At 44.7% G+C, this 20,002-nt stretch overlaps 3 protein-coding genes across 9 annotated transcripts in view; 1 reads left to right on the top strand and 2 right to left on the bottom strand.

Annotated features, from left to right (window-relative positions):
- ggnbp2 (gametogenetin binding protein 2) overlaps window positions 1-231 on the bottom strand; it is a 10,943-nt gene extending 10,712 nt beyond the window's left edge. The window contains exon 1 of the mRNA XM_023832973.2: window positions 137-231. The gene's annotated coding sequence lies outside the window, so the exon portion shown is untranslated. The remainder of the gene's footprint in view (window positions 1-136) is intronic.
- myo19 (myosin XIX) lies at window positions 189-20,002 on the top strand. Of its 6 annotated transcripts, none has more exons than XM_023832970.2 (24): window positions 189-319; window positions 8,918-9,065; window positions 9,477-9,625; window positions 9,732-9,845; window positions 9,933-10,062; window positions 10,351-10,420; window positions 10,589-10,691; window positions 10,772-10,868; window positions 11,035-11,111; window positions 11,214-11,304; window positions 11,805-11,970; window positions 12,258-12,331; window positions 12,429-12,550; window positions 12,710-12,823; window positions 13,029-13,205; window positions 13,556-13,696; window positions 13,816-13,923; window positions 14,777-14,847; window positions 15,032-15,111; window positions 15,733-15,893; window positions 15,980-16,109; window positions 17,001-17,086; window positions 17,156-17,461; window positions 17,891-20,002. In XM_023832970.2, the coding sequence occupies exons 1-24, from the start codon at window positions 317-319 to the stop codon at window positions 17,996-17,998; spliced, it is 2,826 nt and encodes a 941-aa protein (XP_023688738.2). In that variant the 5' UTR covers window positions 189-316; the 3' UTR covers window positions 17,999-20,002. The 6 variants fall into 6 exon arrangements, 5 of the variants coding, with proteins under 5 accessions (XP_023688738.2, XP_023688736.2, XP_023688735.2 ...); XM_023832968.2 differs by lacking the exon at window positions 189-319 and adding an exon at window positions 3,745-4,032 and having other exon boundaries at window positions 8,957-9,065; XM_023832967.2 differs by lacking the exon at window positions 189-319 and adding an exon at window positions 3,746-4,032.
- Window positions 884-3,680, bottom strand: pigw (phosphatidylinositol glycan anchor biosynthesis, class W). 2 transcript variants are annotated; one of them, XM_023832975.2, is made up of 2 exons: window positions 3,111-3,680; window positions 884-2,493 (listed from the first exon to the last, which is right to left on the bottom strand). In XM_023832975.2, exon 2 carries the CDS (start codon window positions 2,479-2,481, stop codon window positions 976-978), a length of 1,506 nt encoding a protein of 501 aa, XP_023688743.1. In that variant the 5' UTR covers window positions 2,482-2,493; window positions 3,111-3,680; the 3' UTR covers window positions 884-975. The 2 variants fall into 2 exon arrangements, with proteins under 2 accessions (XP_023688743.1, XP_023688744.1); XM_023832976.2 differs by having other exon boundaries at window positions 3,161-3,680.

The raw sequence follows: 20,002 nt of genomic DNA, 5'->3' as shown, positions 1-20,002 counted from the left end.
CGATTACCTACTTAACTAAGTTGGACTTTTCCCTGCACAGCTGGACTCGTTTGGCGGCCACACGCTAGTTACCGAGCGCCCCTCTACAGTCCAACAACACTAGCTCGTACCTCGTTTCGAAGAAAAAGAAAATCACCTTTTTTTTGTGGAAAAACAAGCAGGCGCTCCCTTGCAGGCGAACCGTCGGTAGCTCCGCGCGACCTTTGACCCGCGCGACGCTGCAGCGAAAACGTAGATCCGGGCACGCGAAGGTGGAGGCCCCACGCGGAAGGCCGGGCGGAGCGTGGGAAATTCAAAGCTGCAGAGTGGCAGTGCGATGGTGAGTTACCTGCGGTGACTGTCTGTGATCGGTGAAATTACGGTGGTACGGTTCGATGTTGCAGTAAATACAGATTAAGATTGCGATTTTGAAATCAACTGAATACGTTTACAGCAATTTTCCAGCCATACATAATGCATGTAGAACATACGTTGAATAATACATTTGGTTTGTTTTAATAATTATTTATATGAAAATAATGAGCCTTGTACATCTAGCTGTTAGAATGACATCAGCTTTTCCGCGAACGATTAAATGTGTCCCCTTTTGAGGCTCTAAGAGGTCTTCTTCGATCTTCCATGGGACTTAGTGGGCAGCACTGTTGCCTCACACCCAGGTTTAAAATGTGTGGATGGAGTTATGTTCTCTCCATTTGTGTGGGTTTCCTCACACAGTTCAAACCTGTGTCTCTGAACTGCCTGCAGCGTGTGAGTGCGTGTCCTGCAGAGGACTGGCATCGCATTCAGAGGGGACCCCAGTCTTGTAGTGCTATGATGCCTGAGATAGGCCGCATCCCCCATCCCCCCATGATCCTGTCCATGATAAATGGCTGTACGCTGGATGCAGAGGGAACTACACAATTTTATTAGCCACGTGCATTATTTAAAGAATTATTTACAGATTACATATTACACTTCATGTGCCACATTCATATGTTACCAGAATTTCAGTGTAATTTCCTTACGATGTAAAACATATGTGATAAGACTAGTGATAAACATGTATGAAATGAGTATACACACTGCAATCAAATCATGGCTACTGACTGTATCTACAAGTACATTGGTCAGTCCAGTCATGACGTTGGCCAACATGAAAAATAACAGCTGATTCCTGTTCACAGCTTGAATGAGGCAGAGTCCTTCGAGTTTCCACTTGACTTCCTTGTGAAGTACTACGCTTTCGGGATTGCTATTTTTTACTGGATCCCATGAGCAGGACACCAGGGAACAATTTGATAACATTTTTGCAAAGGCTAGAATTAGATCTGCAATGCTTAAAAGGGAAAGGAAAAGGAGGGACTGGGCTACAGTCCAGATACAGAAGGAAAGATTTGCCATCCTGCGAGAGACTGGCTCTACAAATGCCTGACAAAGATACAAAAACACCCATAATACAACACTTCCCAAAAGAAGGTTACATATTGCTTTGATCCAGTCTTTAACCAGTGTTCTGCTTTTCATTACGTAAAATCCTATTTGCACCCCAACCATATAAATTGCTATGTAACCTATGACTGAAAACAACCCCTCCTTGTTGGCGCTTAAAAATCCTCTGGTTCTATCACTATCTTGGATAAAGGACTTTAGCTCAGTTGCCTCAAGAGTCATCTGATAAGCTACTGCAATAATAAAACCCAAAATCCATGACTTCTTTACTGGGAATATAGCCAACAGCACTGAGGCAACCATTCGAACTATAGCCAGTGTGAAAAAGAAGTTCCAGTGTACTCCATACTCTGACACATGCTCATGGTAACCTGACACTTTGAGACTGATCAACCTCGCCATTCCTAGAAAGATCAATGGCCAGACAGACAGCAATTGCTTAAATACGTCGCTAAACGTAGACACCTGTCCTTCTTTCTTCCGCACTTCAGGGCAGACCAGAGAATTGGCCAAAATGTAGGCTCCAACTCCAAAATCCATAACCCCAGTCCCATAGGTTTCAGTTTTCGCATAGCGTCTTGGAAACACGCTGAAATCAACCGCAAGGATGCTAATCGCGGTCTTCACGTTGACGAGGACTCGGAAGACAGTCACGAAAGGGACGCGATTCATCTCCAGGTTCATTGACAAAAAATTCTTGATCTCGCTTTGGACGGGCAAGCAGATGCTGCGCTTTTTGATGTGGTACACGTAGATAAGCAGAGTGATATTTACTGCTACCATGCTCACAATGACAAGGTGAAGGATGTCACTTAGTATTGTGCAGGATAGGACAAGGGGCAGAATGACGATGCTGAAGTCCAAGAGAAGGTGCACCTTACTGGAAAGTGGAAGGATGCCCTGACAAAGGTGATATATAACAAGAACCAGTCCCCTGCTGAGCAAACAGAGAGGGGCAAGGAAACAGCCCAGGGACACTTCACCAAGGCTTGTTCCATTTAAGTTGCTCACAAATGCCTCTTTAAGCTCCCTGTCGGACATGTCTTTGTCCATCTGGTAGAACTCCTGGAAAATAAATATATATTTTTAATTATTTAATACGGCACACACAGAAGTTATTTTGCGTTGTCAGATCAGCTAAGATTGAAACTATGATGGAATATATTATTATAATGGACAACTGTTGAACGCATAACATTAGTGTAGCAAAATCCGTACAAAACTACTACTTACATTGATTTATATATTTATACTGCAATGCATTGATGTTGACATATTACATAATTCCCCATTTTTAAAATTTGTTCTGCAATTAATCCGTAATGCGAGACATTAAACGAGATCTGAAAAAAGACGTATTGCATTTCCCCACTGTTGACCGTTCAATTAATATTGAGTTACCTTTTACAATGCGACGTACTACACAACTCAGATCATTTAAAAGAGCTGATCGATTCATTAAACCCGTAAGGACATTGTAAATTTGTTTCACGATCAACGCGTTTTAAAATTGCAATTCAAATGACGAATTTCAAGATATGAACCACACAACAACCACATGCAACAATGTACAGCGAAAGCAAAACTAAGTCACAAGTTAAACCAAACCCACCGTATTAATTCCGGGCCTTATACATAAAACAGTGTGTCGCCTTCATGCACTAAAACAAGGGTACAATTACCTGAGCTCACGGAAGTGATGAATACCAACTCCTACCAGCCACTAACTTACCTAGCCGGTTAGCCACCTCGTTATGCAGGCGCTTCAGTTAGCCGCTAGCCGTTTAGCAACCTCACTATGCAACTTCTTCAGTTAGCCGCTAGTCTAGCTAGCCGGTTAGCCACCTCGATATGCAGGCGCTTCAGTTAGCCTAGCTAGCCGGTTAGCCACTAGCCGGTTAGCCACCTCGATATGCAGGCGCTTCAGTTAGCCGCTAGCCTAGCTAACCGGTTAGCCTCTTCGCTATGCAGCCACCTATCAGCAGATCTGTCATCCGCTAGCCGGTTAGGCATCCTAACCGGTAGCATGGCAAACCGGTTAGACACCGCGCTGCGCAGTTTTCTAATATGTTACGGCGAATGTAGCTCCACTTGCTAAAGTGTCATATTAACGTCCGTGAACTGGATCTGTAAGCGGGTTACCGTATATATGACATGCAGCAATTTGATATTTTACGTTATTAATTCAGCTGAGATGTGCCGCATATCTGACCGGTCCGCAACACCTGTACTTCCCTCTTCCGCCCCGCCCCGCACTCCCAACACGCGGGGCGGTCCGGGTCGCCTGTCACAGAGGGGGCGGGCCGGCCGGCGTTGTAGTGGCGCCGGCAACCTTTGAGTTTCTCGGTTTGAGTGTGGGAGGCGGGCGGTCCGGCTTCTGTTTGCCCTTCAGCGGACTTTCATGACTCAGAGGAGCAGTGCATAAAAGCGGGAACAGAGCCGGGCGGCTGTATGGTAGCTGTGCAGTTGGGTCCGATCTGTGGAGGAATCGGCGGCGAAATTGGCGATTCTGTGAGCAGACGGTGCATTTCACAGCAGAAACAGGGGATTGGCGCCGGATCCATGAGTCTGCGGCGAGATCCGCGTACGGAGCCGCGGGAGAAGGTACTGAGATTTTAGCCCGTTTAGGAAAGGTACTGAGATTTTAGCCCACTTTATACACATGTTCCTTGGCTTCTAAAAAACCCCCAAAAATATATACTTTGTCAGGTCAAATTAGCAATCATTTTTACAAATATTGTTTAGGCTACATATGTGTAGTATGTGATGTATGCTATATGCATGACTGTTGTTGTTAATAAAGTGTACACGTGAGCCAGTAATCGAATTACTAATAGAGTAGATAAAATCGGCTAGCACCAATCTTTATTTTAGTGTCATACAGTAAAGAGGTAGATTATTATTATTATTATTACTACTACTACTACTACTACTACTACTACTACTAGTAGTAGTAGTAGTCTATATGACATAGTAATTCGCCCCTAAACGCATTTTCCCTCCCCAAAAACAAGGACGGTCCTACCCCGATAATCTGTGACAAGGGTAGTTTAATGTATTAGTCATCGCCCGAGTTTGCTTTGTAATCTTAGGGAGATTACCAAACCCATACCCTTTATCTAGCCACACTGGGTTCTCGGGACACTTCTTAAGAACTTCATTAAACCTGAGGAAAGTTTCGTGCGGTCATTCTTTCGGGCTTGTATTGTTGTACACTTCGTGTGGTAGAAAAATACAGGCCTATTTAAAATATAAATTTAATATATAAACGCTATATAACACAAACAAATGATTTCGTCTTAAATATTACAAGTGAAATACGCATGTTACCGTTGCAAACGACTGTCGAGTTTTTATATAAATAAGAATTTAGTAATCTAACTAAAAGGTATAACTCAAAACGCTTATCTTGTTTGGCCATTTGATAGTTCATCCTGGATTTTTAAAATATACCTTAAGGGCGTAATGGGGAGGAATACCAACATCCTGTGTGCGGGCGAGGTTTCTCTCTAATTTGTAGCCAATATACATCTGATTTGCGGTTTATGTATGCAATGTGAAATAACTCACGAAATATTGTTCTTTTTGCTGTCGTTATGATAAAATGTAACCCGCAGTTTTATGAAAACACCTGAGATTGCCCAATAGTCCAATTATATTTGCATTAGTTTGTACAAATTGCGTTCGTTCCTTGTTAAAGCACGTCTGTGTTTCGCAAGGCTGCCCTGTACCTGGAGCTCAAGGTGAGAAAGGACATCGAGCCTGAAAATAGCCCGAGTTGAGGTCAGCTACGTCACACTGAAAGGACCAGGGAACCGGTTACTGCAGCGTGACACCGAACACATACACGTCTTCCCGGCAAGCAGATGTTCCCATAACTTTAACCAAAGTGTGTAGTAGTTCTTCTCAAAATTGGCAAACATTCTTACTGTATCGTTAGCGGAAAGTAATTTATATTTTAACGAATAATGAACATCTTTTTAACACAATGTTCAATGTTTATGTATTTTTATATGTGTATATTGCAAACATGCCATTCAGCCTTGAACCTATCACCACTGTCGTGTAACATGACACCAACTGTTACCTACTGCTCTGAAATGACCTACATTTTTTTTTTTTAATATTATTTTTAGTTGTAGTAGTGGGATAATGTTCTAATAACATCAGGAAAACTGGAGTCTGAGTGTTTTCATACCTTAATCGCAACGTTTGGTAAACATTCCAGAACAAAAAATTGTTTAGTGGGGTTGGTGAAAAATTGTGTTGGCACAACCTCCTGCAGTTAAAGACATCATTGCAATAGACAACAATTAGGGCGTAAACTGACTGAATAAATGCAAGACACAAGATATACAACAAAAAGGAGTAAATGATAGGCATGCGATACCAATGTTATGCAAATTTAAGTAGTGCAGGGGTGAGAGTTGACACAGGTATAATGCATACAACATGCATGCATATATATTGTGCATAACGTACATCACATGCAATACGCTATTATAATGTACAAAAAGATTGTCAGGGTTCTGTCCTGATGAGAATGTAAACATTGAAATGGTGCAGGGGGGACTGTTGAGTCTGGAGGAAGGCGAAGAAGCTGTTCTTGAAGCGTGTTATTTTTGTGATGAGTGGTCTCCATAATGGTCCTCCATAATCTTTGGCACATTTAGTGGTATGTTGAATGTATAGTTGTTCAGTTGATGGTCTTTGAGGCCTTGATGACAAGTCTTTTTCTAATGAAGGAATCCGTTCCGCTATACCAAACTATGAGGGAACGTGTCGGGATGGTCTCTGTGATGGTGGTGTAGAACGGTACAAAGAGGTGACTACTGACTCCGAAGCTCATGTGTCGCTTGAGGAAATGCAGTCTCCGGTTTGCCTTCTTGATGAGATGGTCCAAAGTAATCTGCCATTTTAAGGAACTGCAGATTGAGGGGCCCAGAAATTTGAAAGAGTCCGTTACTGATGTTGAGCTGGAGGTCTTTGTCAGTACGAAAGGCTATAGCGAGTGAGGCTAGCTCAGGACCTTCTTGTGAACTTTCACCAATGTCTGGTGGAAAGTGTACTGACATACTGCATCACAGCATGGTTTGCCAGCTGCACAAGGGAGGGTTACTCCGGGTGCGTTTCCCGAGCTGTAACGCCAAGAGATGTTTTTCCATTATAAATCATGCAAACCGTACCTGAGCGATACCAGCGCTGGCATGGCCCTGCTTAATAGCACTGACTAGCGCAACGAAACCATGCTGGATGTGTCACTGACATCTGACTGGTCGAAATGCAGGGAGATACTGGTGATCTGCATCGATATGTGCTATTATACAGTGTATATAACAGTATATATAGTATTGATGCATTGCTTGGAACCTGAACATTTCCAGCCTTCTACTTAAAAAATGTACTACAGCACGGCTGAACAGAATGGATTTGTAACACAAACTTGTGCAAGCACTGCTATTTCTGCTAGCACTTGATGCTAACATAACATGGCAATTCTCACAGGAAATTAGCACATAGTAAATCATGATGTACACCATGTGACCAGTAAATAAGCATCTCTTCGGTGTTATATCACTGTCACTCACTAAACCCAGCAACATCTTTACAGAGCCCACCCTTCTGCAGTGGAAAATCGAACCAAGCTGGAATTGCACTGTAACTAGTGTCTCTTCACAGTATGTGTCAGGTACAACCTGTTTCCTGCACGCCAGTGGAATAGTGCCATATGATGGCTCAAAACATCACTGGCCCACATCATGCAGTAGGACAGGATCTCTGCCCACCCTGCACACCACCTCTTCCAGTTGCTGTGCTCTGGAAGGCATTATAGGTTGATTATTTCATGCACCACAAGACTGAAAAATAGTTTCTTCCCCAGTGCTGTTAAACTGCTGAATACCATCTGACCATCCCTCCAGTGTCGGGTACACACTGACATATACCCATAACATTCACCCTCTTCTGAAAAACATTGTTCTTGTTTACCCATCTTAGGCTTGTTAAATCGGGGAATTCCATCATAATTTTGTTGTTCTTAATTAAATGAAGATCAAGTTTTATCTTGTCTTGTCTTTCCCCTGCTGTCTGCTCTATCCACCTGTATTTGATACTGTGCTTCATTATTGTCAGAGATGCTTCCAGTGATGGTGGTATCATCTGCATATTTGGGAATTTTCATAGAGCTGTCCTGTGATGTCAGCTTGCTTATGAACAAGGGAACGGGAAGCAGGGAGAGCACGCAGCGGCCTTGCGGGGTTCCAGTGCTGATGGTCAGAGGAGTGGACAGTACACTGCACACCCTGATAGACTGACGTTGGCAGGATAGGAAGTCCAGAAGCCAGTGGCCGAGAGCAGTGCAGTGTCATGCCCACCCCCCATTACTTTTTGGGAAGAGTGAGAGTGGGCTAACAGTACTGAAAGCTGAGCTGTCCATGAACTGCACACACAGGTATTGGTGTCTCTAGTTGTTGCAATGTGTAGTAGAGTGCTTGACTGATGAGGTCTTCTGCAGATCTGTTGGAGCAGTAGGCAAATTGCTGTGGGTCCAGTATTGAGGAAGTGCAAGACTTTAGATGGGACAGAACAATATGTTCAAATGGTTAATAGCCACTGGCATCAGGGCAACATGCGAGTAGTCATTAAGACAGTTGGGGTTGGAGGATTTTGCTGTGGGTTTATGGTGGCACTGTTGCACTGACACAGAGTGGCTGAAGGTGGCTGTGGACCCGGGGGCCAGCAGGGAGACACGGTGGCTGGGCACAGCAGGGGTTACCTTGTCAGGACTGAAACCTTTCCTCTTCTTCAGTTTCCTCAGGGAAGTTGCACCTTTTCCTCTGTGACAAGAAAACGTGTTGAAACATGCATCAACATCATTAAGTTTGCTTGGGAAGCCTGGATCATCTTTGTCAGGAGAAGCTGCAGTCTTCTTGTTTGTCATCCTCAGGAGGATTTTCCAAGTCATTCTACTCTATGACTTGCATTGCTGTTCCAATTTGAGGACATGGTTTGATTATTTTTTTTTTCCCTCCCTTAGTTCGTTTGTTACTGCATAGTTTGTATGTTACTGCATTGTATTCATCTTTACCCCCGTTTATGAAAGCAATGTTTTTCATACTTTCTAGGTTTTGCATTTTCTTTGAAATCCACGGTTTGTTGTTGTAGAGAGTCACAGTTTTCTGGGGAATGTGCATTTCTTCACAGAATTTTATGTATGATGATGCCACATCAGTGTGCTAATCTGTATTGTCTGATGAGGTTTTGAAATGTCCCAGTCAGTGTCCTTTTTTTTCGTGTCACAATGGCATCCTTTGTCCTTGACAAATACTGGTCTTGGTTTGTTGTGACTGTACATTAAGCAAGAGAAATGAACTCCATATTGCAACAAAAGCTTAGTTTACTTAATGAAGGAAAACAAATGATGTGAGCATATACCACTTATTCTTTTTCCTTCCATACCTATTTGCACAACCTGTGATATATTGCGTAGGATGATGGATTCGGACTTGGGGATCGCTGTTATCCGCAGCTGCTGGACACCTCCCTGGATGGAGAGCTTAAATCCTTCCTGATCGACGAAGATGAGCTGCACACTTACGATGATCTAACCAAAGTTAACCCTGTGACTCCCAGCACAGGTGACTATCTAAAAGTATTTGCTTAGTAGATTCCATTAATTAGAGACTTTGATAGTGTTGCCATAAGTTCCTTGATGCAGCAGTCCGCGTTCCTCCCCCTTTGAGGGTGGTGTAGGGTAATTAAAATATATTACCTTCCTGCTGTTCTGTGTTTTGTATTGTAAGTGTGTTGCACTGTGCTCCAGGGGGAATGTCATTTTGTGTAAATGTATACCTGTGTATGGATGGTATGTCAGCAAAGCCCACTTGGTTGTTGTTGTTGTTATTATTATTACTTGCTCTGTAGAGTCACTGCATACCTACAGTATATGTGGATGATGTGATAGTACGGAGAGAACCTCACTCAGACGTGCTGTGTAGGTTTGTAATTCTGACAGATCTGATTCTTCACCTGGTTCCTCTTACCTGCAGTGCTGAAATGTCTCCAAGCGAGGTATTCCGTCAAAGTCTTCTACACCCACGCCGGCTGCACTCTGGTGGCTCTGAATCCATTCCAGCCCGTGCCTCATCTGTACTCCCCAGAGGTGATGAAGGAGTACCACTGCGCTCGGCAGCCTCAGGTACGAGGACGCAGTGTTGGGGTTTAGCTTTGGGCTACGTATTGGTGTTGATCTGTGTTGATCTGTGTTGATCTGTGTTTTTGTCTGCATTCTGCTTCTTGGGCAGGAATTCAAACCACACATCTTCGTTGTGGCCGAGGAGGCCTACCGAAATATTCAGGGCCAGGTGGAACCAGTGGACCAGTCGCTGGTGGTCAGTGGGGAGAGTGGTGCAGGAAAGGTAGGGCATGCTCTCCCGGTCAGGATACTGCCATCTGCGCCTTAAAGAAGTAAAAAGAATGAAAGACGCTCCCTGTTCCTTCACCAGACTTGGACAACCCGCTGTCTTATGAAGTACTACTCCACCATCGCGGCTTCCTCCTCCCAAAAATGCCAGAATATGATCGAGAGGATAGAGAAGCGGGTTCTCGATTCCAACCCCATCATGGAGGCTTTTGGTGAGACACAAGGATGGTGATTCGAGTCGATCTGCAGTCTTAGCTCGTGGGAGTTTTACTTGCATAAGGAAAAGTCTGATTGTGGAGGAGGTGTGACCAAGACATCTGAGTGGTTGGTCCTGCCTCCTCAAGTGGCTTAGATCCACCTCCTCTACAATCTGATTGGTTGAGGGGGATAACCAATCAGTTTTTCTTCTGCCTTCAGAACATATTTGTGTAAGTAAATCTCCAGGAGCGCAGTCTAGTTTGTCGTGGAAACCCACTTGTGCCATGTTGGTCACTTCACAGGCAATGCTTGCACTTCAAGGAACAACAACAGCAGCCGCTTCGGGAAATATATCCAGCTCCAGCTAAACACGTAAACATCTCCTGCTGTAGATGCTTTTCCTCTAAATAAATTCACATTTACTTCCACTGTACCTTTTAGTTTCTTTAAGGCATCATCTAATCATCCATCCATCTTGTAACCGCTTATCCTGGTCAGTATTACAGGGAAAAACATCAAATGATCATTATTATTATGCAGGTCACATCTGCTTGTTGGAGCCTCTGTTCAAACATACCTTCTGGAGAAGACCAGGATAGTTAAGCAAGGTGCCGATGAGAGGAATTTTCACATATTTTACCAGGTATGGAAAAACCTCCTAGAGGAATTTCCACGTTCTTGGATCAGCTTGGGTGATGTGGCGTCTCTGTGATTTGCTTGCAGATGATGAAAGGGGCTACAGAAGAACAGAGGAAAGAGTGGAAGATACCGAGGGACCAACATTTCACCTGGCTGCCGAACGCTGACAGAACGCTAGAGGGTCTGCTGTCCCTTCACCTGATTTGGGGGGTCACTGTCTGCGGTGTCACAGAGGGGTGTCGCATGGTCACTTTAGGGGACTTTGTCACTGATATAGACAATGAAAATCTCATGGAGATCATTGTAATGTAATACATAATTTAACCAGAACACTCTTTGACTTCCAGAGGACTGTTTTCAGGACACGGTGGCTGCAATGGGTCACATGGGCATTGCCACGGAGACACAGGGACAGATATTCCAGGTAAACCAAGTGATGTTGGTGACGCTTCCCTTAAGTGATAATCCTATAACGCTCCTGTGTACGTGACGGTGCTTCTGATCCGTTGTGCGCCATGTGACTCAGATGCTGGCAGGTCTCCTTAATCTCGGCAACGTGACCTTCTGCCCGTCAGCTGACGAGTCCCAGCCCTGTGACCTCCAGGAAGAAGCCGCAGGTAAAGCCTGCTTGGCCTCACCTTGTTTGTCTGCACTGCCCTGGTCAAGAATAAGTGCTATATATGTATATATAAGTTTATAACCTATCATGAATCATCGAGTCTTTTTGAGCATCAATTCCAGTGAAATCATAAATGAGGGATGTGAGCTGGTAGGTCGTCCTGCATGCCAGGTACCTCCACCCCCCCGGAGCGGGTTCCCTGCAGTTTTTTCCTCGAGGGCCAAATTCCAAAAGCAACACAAAGCCAAGGTTCACTGCATCCAAAAAAAATCTGTTAGTCATCACTGGCCAAGGATTAGTTATCATTTTTCTGCTGAGGTCGTCGTCGTTTGCTTTGAACATAATCTAAGCTTCAGGCTTTTAAAATGCTTTTCATATGCTGTGTTGTCTGTATATGGTTTTTGCAGACGGGTTCATTTGATAATGTAATGCTGCTTTTTTTTGCTGCTGCCCTGGAACGTGCCTGTTTGGGCCTCCCGCGTTGCTGGCCATTTGTAGGCTTCCTGCGGGCCGCTGCCTCCCTCCTGCACGTCTCAGCGGAGCAGCTGGAGTCCTGCCTGAAGCTGAGGGTCCTGCAAGCCGGGAAACAGAGCGTGCTGAAGCCATGCTCTCGGGAGGAGTGTGGCATCCGGCGGGACTGCCTGGCCAAGCTCATCTATGCCCGGTGAGACATGTGTGGCTTGGGGTTAGGGATCCCTGCTGGTATCCAGAAGGTCGTGGGTTCAAATCATCTACATGTGTGTCTGTACCTCACATCCAGAACAAGATTTCCTCACAGGGGATAAATTTCGTACTGCTGCTATACTCTCTGTACTGCTGCTATACTCTCTGTACTGCTGCTATACTCTCTGTACTGCTGCTGTACTCTCTAGGCAGAACTACAAACTACAAAATAATTAACAGATTACCATGTTGTGGTTTTATAAGGTGATGTTTATATTTTTCCTGCAGTGTTTTCGACTGGCTGGTAGCGTTCATCAATAAGAGCATGTGTGCCAGCTCATCCAGCTGGTGCAATTTCATAGGTAAAAACCTCCCCCCAGGTTATAAGTAAGTTATAGTGCATTATCTGTGCGTGTGTTTGAGTCATTAACTGCATCGTCATGGTGCCATTTTGACCAGGCCTGCTGGACGTCTATGGCTTCGAATGCTTTGTCCTGAACAACCTGGAGCAGCTGTGCATCAACTACGCCAATGAGAAGCTGCAGCAGCACTTTGTGGCCCATTATCTGAAAGCTCAGCAGGTGCAGCTCACCTCCACCTCCGGGGCCAGACCGCGCCCTGACTGACTCGCGTGTCCCCGCCGCCTCCGGGGCCAGACCGCGCCCTGACTGATCCGCGTGTCCCCGCCGCCTCCGGGGCCAGACCGCACCCTGACTGACTCGCGTGTGCCCCTGCCGCAGGAGGAGTACGTGTCCGAGGGCTTAGTGTGGTCCTTCGTCCAGTACCAGGACAACCAGAGCTGCTTGCACCTGCTGGAGGGCAGCCCCAACGGCATCTTCTCTCTGCTCAATGAGGTTCGTTCACACACTGCAGTAAAGCTCCAGCTCAGTGTAGTATGTTATCTACCGGGGCGGCCTTGTTGTCTCTGGGCCCCCACTCAAACCCCCCCCCACCACATTTAAAAAAATAAATACCAAAGCCACCTAAAAAAGCACCCAAACCACAGCCAATTATGTACCTCGTACGTTGTATTTTGTATGTTATGTATCCCCTCCCCAGGAGTGCCGCCTCAACCGTGGCGCCGATGCCCAGCAGTTCCGCACTCGCCTGCAGAGGGAGCTGTCTGGGAACGCTTGCATGAGCTGGGATACATTCAGCAAGCAGCCGCACTTCACCGTGTCCCACTATGCTGGCAGAGTCAGCTACCAGATCGAGGGAATGGTGGAGAAGAACAGGGTAGGAGCTGGCGGGCCCTGGGCGGGCGAGTGGCGGGCGGGCGGGCGGCCCTTATGGGGGGTGCAGCCAGCAGCGTGTTTGTCATTTCATGGCCCCACTCATGTTTCAAAAGCTGAAAAAATAGCTAGCGAGTAAAGTGAAACGATCTTTCCCAGCTAGCTGGTGAGTAGAACATACTGCTTTAACACCTCCTGAATAAAGAAGGCATTTCTTTAATATTTAGCATAACAATTGTTTGTGGCCAGCAGGGGGCACACAAATGCATGGTTTGAGTGCTCACAGCTGCACACAGCCTTTGCTGGAAAGGGTGTCCTTTCCCCACCTCACAGGTGTGTCTGTTTCCATTTTAGGATCCTGTCCCTCCGGAGCTCATACACATGCTTCAGGGGTCTCAGGACTCACTGCTGCAGAGTCTCTTTGCTGACGGTAATGCAGATGACAGCAGTGGCAGAAGACATACCAAAGTGGTCACCGTAGTCTCCAAATTCAAGGTGAGGGTAGTCTAGTCTGTGACCTTGTCCCTGTGACCTTCTTCTGTCGTGACCTGTGAGTGTGTCTCAGGCTGTTAATCTGCCGCTTTGGAGATGAAGGCTGATTCCTGTTTTTGCAGAACTCGCTCGAGAGCTTGATGAAGATCCTGCACAGCACTACACCTCACTACACCAGGTGTATTAAGCCCAACCCAGAATGCAGACCGCTGACGTTTAAGAAGGAGGAGGTCTGTTTAATACCCAATCAACAATTTGTGACATAAGTATGAAAGCTGTGACTAATGTTAGCGGGTGTGGACATACAGATATTCAGCTGATCCTCTGCATCTGCAGATTCAACCAACCACAGATCGAAAATATTCAGGGGAAAAGAACATCCAGAAAGTTTCAAATGGCAAAACTTAAATTTGCCACATGCTGAGCATGCTGAGATTTCAGTCTTGGATGTTGATGACACTTTGTGTGTGTGTGTGGTCCAGGTATACCTGGATTTCTTGGTCCCCATATGGAAAAACTCTATTTTATAAAAATCCGTGACTGCAATGAAAAAACATAAAATGCAAAAACTCTTGTGTTTTGTTTGGTTACTTATGATTATTGTTAGGGCTGGGTAGGGGTTAAGGTTGTCATAGTTAGCATTAGCATTTTTCCCATAGAAATGAATGAGCGGTCCCCAAAAAGATATGATTACATGACTGTGTGTGTGTAAGAGAGAGAGTGACTATATTTTCTTCATTAATTATTATATTCTCCTTATGTACTGTGAGGGTTGCATTACTGAACATGTACAGGTTATCTTCTTGTCATTATTCCCTAAACAGTGTAACAACTATTTCCATGGCATTTATACAGTATTATGTATTATAAGTAATCTAGAGATGATTTATAGTATATGGGAGGATGTGTCTATTTTATGTAAATACTAAGCCATTTTATATAAGGTACTTGAGCATCCGTGGATTTTGGTATCCGCAGGGGTCCTGGAACCAATATCCTGTGGATTTGGAGAGCCAGCTGTATATAGATGTATATCTTCCCAAATATACCAGTTAAAATGAATCCTGTCATAATAACTTTCAGGTTATTCTTCAACTGGAAGCTTGCGGCATTGTGGAAACCATAAATATCAGTGCGGCTGGTTTTCCCATCCGGTAAGTGACAGGGAGTCTATTTTATTACATTATGGGAAATTAAAGTTAATCCACTGGGTTTTCGCAGACATGTCAAGTCACTTTATTTGATGTGTACATTGTATATTTGTGACTCTGGGTGTTTAATGTGCCTTTATTTGTCAGCTGGAATATGCCGATAAGTGTGTGTTTCCAATTCACCCAGGATCCCTCACTTGTGTTTCCTCAAACGTTATGGGCTGATCGCCAACTCCCGGATTTCATGGCAGTCGGTGGAGGAAAGCGGTGGGTCTGCCTGGGATACGGCAGGAGGCGGGACTCGAAGGCTGCGAGTCACACTTATGTTTGGTTGGGTGCTGGGTGTCAGAAAGCCATGGCCTTGTTTTACTGACCTAAAATGTCTGGCCTCGCCTCGCCTCTTCTCTCCTGTCATTTAGCCACTTCTCTCTCTCTTCTCATCGTCCCTCTCGCTACAGTTTCCCTTGAGCTCCTTCCCTTCTGTCTAAGGCTGAGACGGGATAATGCTTAGGGTCGGTGTTGCAAATAGGTCGCAGTTACACGACGTGGCGTTCGACCTTGTCAGACAGGTAAAGGCACGCTTAGCGGTTTGCCAGCACGGTGCTCGGTATTTGCATCCTGATAATCGACTCTTTGGACTCTATTTTAGGCTCTGATTTGATAATTTAATATCGAGCAGGAAATAAGGAATTTGCTTGTTTGGCTTCTGTAGCTGAACTATCAGTATGAAGATGTATATAGAGACGTGAAATTAGCCATCAAAGTGCATGCAGCATGACTATTGTTTACTATACGTGTCACAAATGAATGTGAAAGAATAGCAGCTTGAAAACTGCACGTTTCTGCGAGCCGATATGACATGTCAGACCAGCTCTCCCTCACCCTCAGAGCCGGAGGCTGGCAGTGACACCGTGGCCCATGCCGTCGTGGCAGTCCTCAACGAGGTGCTGAGATGCCATTCCCTGGAGCCGTTACGCTACCCTGGGACGAGGACGCACGGTTCTTTGGTGCACTGTGGAGAGACCAAGGCCTTCCTGACCCACTTTATGGTGGGCACCGCCGGTGGGATGAGGACCCTCATGGTAGGACTGGGGTTTCCCTGATCTGACCGACTCCTCCCTCTGCTGCTGTGCAGCTGGAGCTCCTGGAGGAGCACAGGGGACGAGCACGATCCCAAAGGGCCTCCGTGATCCAGTGCTGCTGGCGTCGGTACTGCCGCAGGAAGCGTGCAGCCCAGGCGTGCGCCGCGGCCAGGATTCAAGCCGGTACAGCTATATGAACACTGACACCTACTCTTCATGGTTGAACTTTGTAATCTTGCAAATGGATTGTCTGGCTAAGCGGTATCAGCTTTTGAAGAGATTTATTTATTCATTTATTTTGTTTAGCAGATGCTTTTTCCCCAAAGCTACTTATATGTGAGGCAAATAGTACATGAGAAAAAAAATCACGTGAACCATATATTAGGCTAATAGCTCAGTTTTTAGTTTTGTCAGCCGATTTATGCTTTTCTGCAGCCAATTCATACTGCACTGTTCTGCGTGCGCGTTTGGTGACGCACAGGGTGAGGTGACGTACTTTTTGTCATCAAGGGTTTGCACTGGATGGCTGCGAACGGTGCACAATGTACGATATTTTTAAAGCAACAATATTCCAGCATTTTAAACTTTTAGGAATAAAATTTTCCATGGGGCTCCTGGCTAATTTTGTCGTAAGGATTTCGGAATACCGTGGTATTGCCACATTATCTTAATACCGGCCAAAACTGTTCCAAAAAGGTTTACTCGTTTCACTGTACTGCTTGTGTTTTGTATTTGTTGCAATACATCCTCCTGGTGTGGTGTAATGTCACTGCTGCATGCATCCATCAGTTGCGAACATCTGGACCCCCAAACAAATGTAGTGTGAGCACAGGATTCTGAGCTCATGACCGCATTTGGGAAAGTGAAGTATGAACTTGGCTTTAGTGTGTAGTAGCTGCATACAAGCCAGAGCGGCAGGAGGTAGCATTCGCTTATCCGGCTCTGTTCTTACTGCTACACTTTGACTCGCCCAGTGCAGCAATGACAAGCTCATATTTTCTCATATCACATGGTCCTGAATGATCTCTGGCTGTGTCATTTACTGGAACCCTGGTGCTCTTTGTTTTCCTTCAGCTGTGCGATCCTGGTTGGTCAGAAAAGAAGTTCTGAGATGGTGCCGGGCCGCCACCATCATCCAGAGGCAATGGCAGGGATGGAGAGTGAGTTTGGCTGGATCCCGTTGCCGGGGTTTTCCTGCTCTGTGTCCCTAATGTCTGTTTTCCTCCTAGGCTCGCATGGAAGCCCTGGCTGAGACTGAGTTGGATGACGTCACGGACACGGAGAAGACATCCTGGGGCTGCACCGGGCTGTCCTTACAGTTGTCCACCCACCAGGAGCCTGTGATTTTGTGGGCATGGCCTGTTGGACTTGCCCTGGCATCAGCCCCCACTGTCACAGTGGCCATGACTGTCACCAACATCCAGAAGATGGTGTCCTTGTTTGCTTGTCTAAAGCTATCCTTTCCAAGCCTCAGTTACAAAGTGGAAACCAACCAGTTTGAGCAGGGGGTGGCCTCGATCAGAGCACAGCCGCAGGTAAGACGCCGCATTCCGCCGTGTGACTCTGAGTTAGGACTCTTGTCTCTCTGATTAGAGGGTCACCAATATAATTAAGGTGTTTGGCAGATGTCTGCATTAGTGACGCGCGGGTCGTCTCGTAACCCGCGGACCCCGCGGGTCGGGTTGGGGCGGGTAAAGAAATTGTCACTTTATTTGCGGAGTGGGCTGGGGCGGGCCAAATAATTTCATAAAAGCGGGACCCGCGGGTTGGAAAAATACCCGACCTGCGCATCACTAGTCTGCATTGGGCTCTTGATCAAAGTCCGTAACCCCTAATTCCCAGGGACTGACTCGCCCTACATTCTCACTTTGGGTTGAAGAGTCTGCTACATAACTAAAATGTAAGCATGCTGTGTTATAAAGACCTTTCTCACTCAAGTCACATGCTGCCCCCCCCCCTTACAGGAGTCTATTAGGCTCCACCTCCAACGCTCCCCACTTCCGTATTCTGACACCCATCCCGACAAGAGAGGAGTCACTGGCTTCAACCAGATCCTGCTGGAGAAAACATGACATGACATTAAAAAAAAAAAAAAAATGCTTCTCTCTTACCTGCATCGCTTTCTTAAGCGACTCGCTGCTGGAGATTTTTCCAGAGCTGCATTTGAACTTATTTTTTCTAAAACCAGTATTGTTACTCTCAGGCTGATTAGATCTCACTGCAGTGCCTTTATGTCTGTGGTTTGCCATTCCAGTCCTCTAGCTGCTTGTCTATTACACTACAGTGCTTTATAGCTACAGTTCAGAACTCTATTTCTAGATGTTTCTTTTAAAGATTTAAACATTAAGGTCAATATACCATAAACCATAGTAAAATCATTTTAAAATGATGTAAGAACAGTGATCTGTAAAACTGACAAACAGTTGGTATGATTTAACACTTGAGATTTATTTATTCTGTATACTAAAATATGCTGTGTAGAAGAAGTGTTTCAAAATGTAACCCTTACTTCCTCACAGGGTCAGATGGTACATGCTATATTTGCATGGTTCAGTAATTAGTGATATACTAATTACCTTGTTACTGCACACTACATAAACCAAAGAATCTGGTGAAAACCAGCAAAGTACAGGTAATAGGTATCTGTACATCTTCTAGTATCTCTGGCTTAGAAGGAATACTAATAGTTTTGTTATGCTGTCTTCTATTTCCAAATGTCGATACTGTGCTGTGTTCGGGGAACAGGTGTGGTGCACAATGATTAAATTATGAATTTATACATTTATCTGGCATACACACACGTACAAATAAAGCATGTTTGCCTTGGCATAGTGCCCCAGCAGCTTGTTGTTAGTATTTTCAGCCTTGTTACCCTGCATGCAGGTAATGATGTACCTGTTCATTAGGATACAATTAATTTAGAATAGTGCTGTCAAACGATTAAAATGTTTAATCAGATTAATCACAGGGTTGCTGTGGATTAATTTCGATTAATCACAATTAAATATCATTCATTTTTAATCTACATTAATCACATTTCATTTTGCATGAGCAAACAGACTCAAGAAAAAAGGGAATATGTATGCACTTAACATGTTTATTGAACATCTTGAACATTAGTCGGATGCATTCCATCTGCCACAGAAGTGCAATACCATGAACCCATATCTAAAAGCAAGATTTTTTGCTTAGCCGGACAACTTGTCGGATTTAAGGTACCTCAGTTTAAATGGTCTTTATCTTCGTTCACTTACAGTTAGCCCGAACTACCATAAATCCGACAAATAATCCCACTAATCATGAAATCCAATTCTAGCCCGGTTAATTGCCATTGTTAGCAATATCAGTTGATAACACATTATGCGCGGTGATTTACGTATAAAACTCCATAGCAACACGTCCACAGATAAGTTGGACGGTATAGTGTGTGCGACCAATTTAATGAGCCACAAATGAGAAGCAGTGCTTAAAGACTATAAAACTACAATTTTCCCTTCTGTTGATAAAGGGCGCAGCCATCTTGAATTCTGAACTCGGGTCACTTCCGGCTTCAAAACTCCAGAATCTGACTTGGAATACGAGTCCCGAGGGCAAATGGAACGCACCAAAACTGCCCAAAATGGGTTGACAGAGACATTTCAGGGATTTTGAGTCATTCTGCACTGCAGATGGGTTAATTGCATTAAAAATTTCAATCAGATTAATCATGATGATGGATTAATCTGTGTTAACCCATTAATTTTGACAGCCCTAATTTAGAAACATTGTTATACTATGTTTTCCAAATGAGCAATGGTCATTATGGAAATTGACCCAACCAACCTTCCTACTCAAGCAAAACCAAATGTTTATCACAATGTTGTCATTTTATGTCACCAAAGTAAGGGTGGATTCTGTTAAATGTGTGTGATACCCTGGTTAGATTATGAAAGCTATTTAGTTTTAATAAACCATTGACTTCTATGCACTGATTTTGTAGCAACTGATTGATAATAAATGCATCACTATTGCACCAGTGATGTATTCTGTAGAGACTGCTAATCATGGGAATTTAATAAAATCTCCAAATAAACATT

The sequence above is a fragment of the Paramormyrops kingsleyae genome, chromosome 6 (genome assembly GCF_048594095.1).
Source record: "Paramormyrops kingsleyae isolate MSU_618 chromosome 6, PKINGS_0.4, whole genome shotgun sequence".
NCBI lineage: Eukaryota > Metazoa > Chordata > Actinopteri > Osteoglossiformes > Mormyridae > Paramormyrops > Paramormyrops kingsleyae.
Note: the sequence above shows the minus strand (reverse complement) of the source record. Positions and strands in the feature narration are given on the sequence as shown.